This window comes from Myotis brandtii, unplaced genomic scaffold (genome assembly GCF_000412655.1).
Source record: "Myotis brandtii unplaced genomic scaffold, ASM41265v1 scaffold125, whole genome shotgun sequence".
NCBI lineage: Eukaryota > Metazoa > Chordata > Mammalia > Chiroptera > Vespertilionidae > Myotis > Myotis brandtii.
Window position 1 is genome coordinate 2,774,901 of NW_005354385.1, and position 9,501 is coordinate 2,784,401.

General features: G+C 37.4%; 1 protein-coding gene across 2 annotated transcripts in view; it reads left to right on the forward strand.

Annotated features, from left to right (window-relative positions):
- Nucleotides 1–6: 6 nt before the first annotated feature.
- The window catches only part of ACVR2A (activin A receptor, type IIA), a 99,375-nt gene continuing 89,880 nt past the window's right edge, over nt 7–9,501 (forward strand). For both annotated transcript variants that reach the window (XM_014534023.1, XM_014534022.1), the window contains exons 1-2: nt 7–408; nt 2,100–2,112. In XM_014534023.1, coding sequence (XP_014389509.1) covers nt 370–408; nt 2,100–2,112 — 52 coding nt within the window. In that variant the 5' untranslated portion in view covers nt 7–369. The remainder of the gene's footprint in view (nt 409–2,099; nt 2,113–9,501) is intronic.

Below are 9,501 nucleotides of genomic sequence, written 5' to 3' on the forward strand. Positions count from 1 at the left end.
GCGTTTTGTTCCGAGAGCCCCGCGAGGCGAGCGGCGCTGACAGTGATTTTGACAGTGATTTAAACCCGCTTTTGTTGTTGTTGGCTTCTCGTGGTTCGGTTTTGTGTGTTGTGGGTGTGTGTGGCGGTTTTTCCCCCGTGGTGCATTTTTTTTTTTATTGTTGTGCTCTTTTTTTTCCCCCCTCTTTTTTTTCCTCTCTCTCTCTTTTTTTTTTTTTAAAAAAACAAACCCGTGAACGTTTTTTGATCGGGGCTTCCGAATATGTTTTATGACGGTTGATTTCACACCAGGAGGTTTGTCTCCGAGGAAGACCCAGGGAACTGGATATCTAGCGAGAACTTGCTCCGGCTTCCCCGGCGCCTCGGGAACATGGGAGCTGCTGCAAAGTTGGCGTTCGCCGTCTTTCTCAAACCGGGGGAGCCTTCTCCCCACCCCGAGCCCCTCGGCGGCCACCCACCCCCCAGGCCCGATGGGGATCTGGAAGCCTCCATGCCTTTCCCCGGTGTGGAGGGAGGCTGCTGACTGATAAGGCTGGCCGCGCTGTTGTTGTGGAAGTGAGAAAGTCATGGTTTTGTGGCCATAACACGGGATGACAGCGCCGGTGGGGTGGCGATGAAGCCGCAGATACCACAAGTAACAATTTATGCAAAGGTTTGAGACCTGCAAGGCGGATTCTAACATGCCATTTAGTGTGGCATTCTCCAAAATAAGGGTGTGTGTGTGTGCTTTTTTTTTTTAAATCATCTTTTAATTAGTGCTCCACCAGTGACTATCAACGGCAGAGATCGAGTCAGTTGCTACTTAATTTTGACCGTGAGAAACAATGGATCCTATCAGCAGTTTCATCGGGTCTCCCCTCACGTTGCCTTCAACTTCGGTGTCCAGCTTCGTGTTAAAAATAGTTGTAGTTGTTGCTGGAGAATTAACTATAACCCAGTGCAGGAGAGGCATGCCGCTGTGTTGGTAATGTGCTGGCTTCCAACCACCATTTATGTGCTCGGTTCTGGCATCGATTTTGCTTACCTACGGAATACTTATTTTTGAACGCGTTGTATTGAGGCATTGTTTTCGGGTTCAGAATCGCCCATTTGAAATGGTTCACACTGTCAGATACACTGTATTCATAAAGTAGGTTTTGGCTCAAGGTTGGAAGAAGAATCTGGCCCTTTTGTATTTGAAATTTTGATTTTTGTGAGAACGTTCTGTGGTTGCAACCAGTGGTTGGAAAACTAAGCTAGGCTTTTGTATTTGAAATTCTGTGAATGTGTCATCTAGCTCAGAGGTGTGCAGATGTACATAACAAGAGTTAGTTCCATAGGTGAACAATTTTAAAGTCGCAATGGATTTATTTATCTTGAAATTAAAAAATCAGTTACTAGGTTGTGAGATAGCATTATGGGGGCGGGGGGCGGGGAGGGTTTAGAATTGACAGGTTCTATGGCCACGTCTTTATCTCATTTGCCACAGGGAAATTAGAGGGTGGTAGTCTTTTCTTTGTGTACCTCTGTGGTGTGTGTGTGTGTGTGTGTGTGTGTGTGTGTGTGTGTGTGTGTGTGTGTGTGTGTGTGTGTGTGTGTGTGTGTGTGTGTGTGTGTGTGTGTGTGTGTGTGTGTGTGTGTGTGTGTGTGTGTGTGTGTGTGTGTGTGTGTGTGTGTGTGTGTGTGTCAGGTCCATCCTCCCCACCCCCCTTTTAATAGAATCTTTTGTAATGTATAGAATTTTGCTGAATGGTACATTTCCTTGTGGTTAATAAATGGATAAAGTCTAGTCTTATGTCTGTAGTGGTATTGATCAGTTCCGGGTGGGCTGAATGTGTTGTGAAATGGCGATCATTGCCAGAGATTAACCAAAAGAATCATGTCTGTTTAAATGGAAGAAGGTGCATGCTTAAGGCAGGCTGACAGTTCTTTTTGTGCACGTTTGGAGAGGAAGATAAACAATGGTGTCTCTACAAGGAATGAATACCTTGATAACATTAAACCCCTGGCTTTTGTGACATGACTTAACCATGAGGGTGTTATTTTTCCGGTAGTACTCTTTCTCCCCTGCTCGGATATGTTCTGGTTGGTGAACTCCTCTTGTTCAAATCCCTCTTTCTGATCTCCTGCCCTTGAGGGGGAGGGGCATCATGGCCACTGACCAAAGAATAGTGGACATTATTCCCTCCCAAGCTCACCTGAGTCACACTCATTGGTGAAGGAGGTTATTCTTGAGCAGTCTCAAGGTATTACTTCTGGAAAAGCAGGCTGCCACTACAGATCTTACAGCTTCCTCTGCTTGGTTTGGGAGAAAAAAAAGAATTGAGCATTCGTTCGTTTCTTGTAGGATTATTTTCACTGGGCCAGGAGGGTTAATAGCTAAAATTTTGAAATAAAGTAATTTGTTGCTATAGAGTATATAGATATATATATTGTTGCATAGTTTTTTAAGTAAATGTTCCTAGTTGAATAAAGTATTCTATTGAAGATAATTGAACTAATCTTAAAGACTTTAATCCTTATTTATACATGAAGATTATTAGAACTTAAAATGTCTGCTTTTTAAGAGCTTTTGTTGTGAATCAAATGCACTCTAAAAAAGGGTTATTATATTTCTTTTCCTATTTGATTTTTCAGTGTAATTTGCAATCTGGCATGAGGACGGCAATTTTTATGAAAATTAAAATTAGTTTTCAAGTTTTCAGTTTTTTGTTTCTGGTTATTTGAATATTTTCAATCAACTGGAGATTAGTAGTAAAGAACAAATTTATTTCAGGTGTTTAGTATGGATGTTTACTGTTTTCTTTAGTATTTTGTGCATTTTTATTTTTCAGTTTCCATTCCATGGTATGCACACTGGAGACTGATTATACAGACTATTCCTGTAGGGTATGGCCAAGTGTGTAATTTCCTCCTCTCATTCCAGGGGAAACATTTTTGAGTTTTGCCTTCATCCAGAAATGTCTACAGATTCTCTTTGATTTTTTTGTTCATTCCTCCTCAGATTTTTTTCAAACAGAAACCTACTTAGTTGTGTTTTTTTTTGTAAGCATTGTGGTTAATTTGTACCTTTTCTCCACAATTTGTTAAAATATGAGGATGAGTTTAATACTTGCTCTAGTTCTTGGTTTTATCCTACCTAAAGTGATGAAACTATTGTGTTGCATTGAATACGTTGAGAATTCCTTTGGAGCCAGAACAGTCTGGTCCATATATTTGATGAAATAAGAAATGAAAATGAAGTAATATGCGCATTTTCTTTGGTTCAGCTAGGCAATACTCTGTGTATTTCTGTGAATAAGTGTGTGGTTGGAGGGGGAATTGGCAGTGCAGTGAATCTTCTGGGACTCTTCTGAACTTTGGCTAACAAATAATAGATATTAAATGCTTTGTTTTCTAAAAGCCAGAATCTCTTAAATGTAGGCTGTGATCAAATTCAAATATAATATATTGGAACATCAAGAGCGGAAGGGAAACAAAATATCCACCCCCTCCTGGGACCCTCCCATTCATTTTTAATTTTTACTTATTTATAAGAAGCCAATAGTCTTAAGCTTGGGTAACTTTTGCTCCCTACCCCTGCACCTCTACCCCAGGGGACATTTGGAGACATTTTTGGTTGTCCCAACTACAGAAGAGGAGGGGAGGGTGTGATACTGGCATCTAGTGGGTAGAGGACAGGGATGCTGCTAATCATCCTATAATACATTGCACAGCCTTCCACACAAAGAATTATCTAGCTTAAAATGTCAGTAGTGTTGAGGTGGAGAAGCTCTACTTTAAACTTTTAATTTTTAAAAGCATTGGTATATTAGTAAAGGGCTCTGCTTCTCCTCCTCCTTTTACCTAATTTTATAAATACATGGTATTGGTGATCTCCAGGTGAGAGAGTTTAAGAGTTTTCATTTTTTTTCACTATCTTTAAAAATTAGAATGATTAGAGTAACAGACTATAGGTATATACATTATTTCACCCTATTATACTTTACTAAAAATACTTTGCTGACTGTTAGGAATAAACTCTAATCATTGGTTATGGAGTGCTCATAAAGATTGCATATTCATGGATATGATGAATGATTGGTCAGTTTATCTGGTTTAATTATATTTGCTTTTGATCCAGTCGTTTTTTTGCCATAATAATTGTCTTTAAGGATATTTCCTTTTATTCTTACTGCCTGGGCTGAATAGTGGCATCAGGGTGTGTTTGTGTGTGTAGTGTGTATTTAACATGGTGCCTGAAAGTTTTGTTAAGTTTCATATGGAAGAAATATGTCCACTATTGCATGATTCCTGAATGGTTCAAGGTGTAAATTCTGTTCTTTTTAAAGGATATATATTTTTTTCTCTAGCTAGCTTTAATTTCAAGAAACTTTTAAAGTGTTTCATAATTACATAATTTTCTTGCAGGTTTTTGGTTATCATTAGGCTCTTTTAGGCTATACTAAGTAATATTCTATAATCTATTAATAGACTCTTGTCCTCTTTAAGGTTAAATTTTGAGCATAATTAATAAGTGCTTACTGTTTTGAAGTCTGATTTTAAGGAAGTTAACTCAGCCAAACAGGTTAAGAATTATAGTGAAACTCTTACATTAAATAGCAATACACTGGTGTGAGGAAAAATTCTGAAGTCACTCCCACAAAAAGTATGCAAATAAGCCTCATATTGTCTTTGTAACACACCTCCCAAATATATCTCTGATACTACTGACATCTCACCTTTTGGGTCTATCAGAATCACTGTTTAATGAGAAGTAAAGCATAACTAAACCAAAAGAAGTTTTAATCTTTAAATTGTCCCTTTAGATTCTAAAACTGTTTTGTTGCTTTTTTACTTTTGTAAGTCCTCTTATTTCTTATCTTTGGTGTCTCATAAATCTGTGATTTAATTTTTTCTTTTTATGTTCCTCTTATATTGTCATTTGTCGTGGTGCCCCTCAGGTAGTAAGCTAGGTAAGGTACACAATGATTGACATTGAGATCACTAGAATTCCTTCACTGTTTGTTCCTTATCTTGTAACTCATTTCATTCATTTTCTTTATAGTTCCCTTTACAGTTTCCTCCCTTCTTCCTTTACTCTCTTCCCCCTCCATTCCTTCTGTACTTCCTTATACTGTAGGCTGTTTGCTTATGGAACCCACTCGTGGTTTAACATCATGTGACTCCAGAGGTCTCATCCGTGGTTTAAATAAAAATGGATTAAATTTAGAATGCTTGAGAATTGACCAAATAATCTTCTCCACTATTCTTTCATTTGTTGGTTTCTGGAATACCACACACACACTTGGGAGTAGTGTTACTGTCTTGCAATCAAACGGCTTTATCAAACTTTAGATTGCTCTTATTCCCTTTTTAATATTCTGATATTCTTTAATTTTTTTTTTACTTTCAAAGATTACCTCTTGTTAATATTCATCTCTGTTTAAACCAGAATTTGACCAGACCAGAGAGTATATTTATTGCCACAGCTGGGACCACATTAGAGTTTTCCTCTGTGGTAAATTTAATTCTGTTTGGTTATAATAGTCATGTCTAGACAGAACATTGATTTTAAATTGACTATTGAACATGAAAGTTCCAGGAATAGTGTATAGAGGAAGGAGAAGGAGAAGTCAAGAGGGTCAGCCCAACTGGTGTGGCTCAGTTGGTTGAGTGTTGACCCATGCACCAGGAGGTTTTGTGGTTCGATTTCTGTCAGGGTATATGCCTGGGTTGCAGGTTCCATCCGCAGTAGGTGGTGTGTGTGCAGGAGGCAGCTGATCTATGTTTCTCTCTCATCCATGTTTCTCTCTCTCTCTTCCTCTCCCTTCCTCTCTCTGAAATCAATAAAAACATATTTTTTTAAAAAGAAAGAAAACTACTATAGAGCACAATTGACTTCCCTTCATTCTCAAACTAGATTTCTGTTAGTCACTTCCATGTACCTAATGTATCAAGTGGTCAGGTTTTGTTTAATACAGGGACCTAAAGGGAATGTGTTGTTGTCTCTGAGGTTGGGTTTCTTTCTCTCTCTCTCTCAACCTATCCTCACTTGAGGATATGTTTATTGATTTTAGAGAGGGAGACACAGGGAGGGAGGAAGGGAGGGAGAGAGCGGAGGGGAGAGAGGAAGGGAGAGAGGGAGGGACGGACAGACATGGATCTTGCCTCCCATAAGTGCCCTGACTGGAGATTGAACCCACAGTCTAGGTTTGTGTCCTGACGGGAAATTGAATCCACAACCTTTTGATGTACAGGATGACACTCCAAACAATTGAGCCATCAGGGCAAGGTTGGATTTCTTGTACTGTTAGAATGGTGGGCTCAAGGGAAAAAATTGGGAGGTTCTTATGGATAGTGGACAGGAATGTGGTTGTTGTGGTCATTAGACTTGGGTTTAGGTGCCAGCACTGCCAGTGTCTAGCTCATCATCATTTTTCTTACCTGAATAATTGTAGTACCTTTCTAGCTAAGACTAGCTAATTCCTGTTACTACTTTCTCTTGCAGTCCATCCACATAGCTGCTAGATTGACCTCATTAAAAAATAAATCTGTATATATCATTCCTGCTTAAAACCTTTCACTGACTGTTGAGTCACTTTTAGCATAAAATCTAAGTGTTAGAATGGCATACAAAGTCTTTTATCATTTGATGCCTGCCTGTTTTCTCTAACCTCTTGGAATAGTGGCTAAGAGTATAGGCTCTGGAATTAGACTTCCATGGTTTTTATGTTTTACATATTGGCTTCTCAACTTAACCTTGGGCAAATCACTTCACCTTTTGTGCTTGTTTTGTCATCTACAAAATGGGGATATTAATAGTGCCTACCCCACAGGCTGTTTTGAAGATTAAATGTCACATAAGTGTTAGGTGTTCTGCTGTGGCTCCTCCCCAGCATGAGTCCTATATTCCAGCTATACAAACTCGACTTGCTGTTTCCTGAATGTATTATCCTTTATTATATATCAGTATGGTGCCTTTTTGTACAAGTTATTTCTTCCTCCTTTCCCTGGCTAACTCCTTGTTTTTAAGACTGAGAAGTATCACCTCTTGAGAAACATTTTCTCCGCCACTCAACCTAGATTGAGTTAGTTGCTTTCTGTTGTCTTATACTTTGTAAATTACCTTGATTCCAGGAATTATTGCAATTGCTTACTCACCTATATGCACTTTAGACTATGAGCTCTTCAAAGATCTCTCTCTCTCTCTCTTTTTTTTTTCACAGACCCATTCCTAAACCTGGCATTCAGCAGGTGTTCAACAAATGTTTATTGAACAAATGAGGCGAATTTTTTTCATTTTTTTGGGCCTGAGTTTTTAATGTATTAAAATGGTAAAGTTGGATTAGATGATCTCTGAACTTTTTTTTCTACTCTAAAAGCTTTATGATTCTTTAATTTTAAGGTTAGAATTTAATAGTGACATTTTATTAAGAAAAAATGATTTTGTTGGTTTTTGTATCATTAAGTTCTCTTCATTTTAAGAAAATGCTGTCTCTGATCCTTAGATTAAATCTTTTAATATAATTTGATTCATGTAGATTTAGAAGGCATCTTAGAGATCTTCAAGTTCAGTGACTTTCAACTTTTTTTTATCATAACTGTAATAAGAAATACATATTGCACCATGATTCAGTTCCCATGTACATAAATATGTATCAGAAATTGAAGTTTCATGAACTAACTCATGCTGTGTGCAGGACACTTATTTATGTTTATATTCAGTTATATTTAAAAAAAATTTTATGACCCATTAATTAATTCCATGATCAATGGGTACTAAACTCCTAAAAAATACTGACCTAGTTCAGCAATCTCTTATTCTACTCTTAGAGAAGGAAGCTGAATAAGTAAATATTTGCAATGAAAAATAGTGTGCATTGAAAAATATGCTCATTATTTAATCTACAGTAGAGAACATATAATTAGGTACAGAATTGAGGGAAAACTGATCCCGAGGAGAACATGGACCTGCTGTGGCTGAGTTGTTCTTTCTTCTGGACCAGTTGGATGAATTAAGCACACATGAAGGTGCTCAAACAAAATTAGTTGTAATTTTGAAGAGTTCAGATTTTTTCATTTAAGAAAGGCTTGCTGGAAAATATAGATTCTAATAATAGGAAAAAAAATGTCTTGGCAGGAGGTTGAGTAGGTTATTCATCTTAATATGAAGGAAAAGGTACAAAATAGGATAAGAAACATAGAGGGCACTTGTGAGTAAACTTGATTATGGATGAAAGGCAAGTTAGAATGCAGGAATTTTGCCTAAATATAAAGAAGAGATTTGTAAGATGAAAAGATGTTTAGAATTGCTTGAAGAAGTAGAATAATCTCAGTTGAGGGGGGTAAGTCTAAATGAAAATTAATTAAAAGTTAGAGGAGATAGGAGTGGATGATATGATCATGATTGATGTCCCAAATACATATATGTAGCGTATAGGACAGAAAAGCAGCCTGAAGATTGAGGTAGTATGGTAGCACTACTAAATAAAATTGATAAATAACAAGCCAGAAGAAAAGAGGAATCACTTTCATAAGAAAAGAAATTCTAGACACAGATATGAGTTTATATTGTAAGCATGAATGAAAATACAGACTTAGATTTGGAAAAATAAGAGCACATAAAACACACGATAGCATGTAATATTCTTTTATAGGGCAGAGACATTGTTTGATGGGTATGTAGCCATTGGGCTGTCGAGTTAAAGAATTCTGAGCACAAGTGGCTCAATATGTTGTTTGTGTTTAAGTATTCTTTGAAATCTACATGAGTCATTTTCCTCACAGTAAATTACACTGTTCTATAGAAGTAGATTTAGAAATTTTCTGATGTGATCTATGCTATTCATGCCTGAATCCTAAACCTTTTCAGTACCATTCTTTTGGACTAGATAAAAGCTCTTTTTTCTCTGGTTGACTATTTTCTTAGTAGCTATAGTCATGTTAGGAATCATTTTATTCTCTAATGTTGCTGAAGAAAATAAATGTAAAGCAATAAGATAATTATTAGAAGGACCCATATAGGGAGCTGTTGCTTTTTAAAAGATTAAGCTTATCAGTATATAAAGCTTTGAGGTAGGATTTTTTTTTCTGGTTATGATTACTAACTTTACAATTTATATTTTTTAGAAACGATACCTTAATTATTAGGAAAGATCTGTTGGTCTTCACATCTTTATGATTATGATAAATCAAGCTCGTTCTAAGGCATTATTTCAAGAGGCAGGGGCATGGGCGAGTTATGAGATCTTGGCAAGTTCCTAAAATTCTGAGAATTTAAAAAAAATTGTAAATCAATATGTACTAAGTGAAATAATATACCACATAACACATAGCTAGTTCATAGATTTTACATATACGGGGTGAGCAAAAGTAGGTTTGCAGTTGTGAGTACATGAAACAGTTTATTCTTGTATTATTATTTACTAGAGGCCCGGTGCATGAAATTCGTGCATGGGGGGGGGATGTCCCCTCAGCCCAGCCTGCACTCTCTCCAATCTGAGACCTCTCAGGGGATGTCCGACTGCCGGTTTAGGCCAGC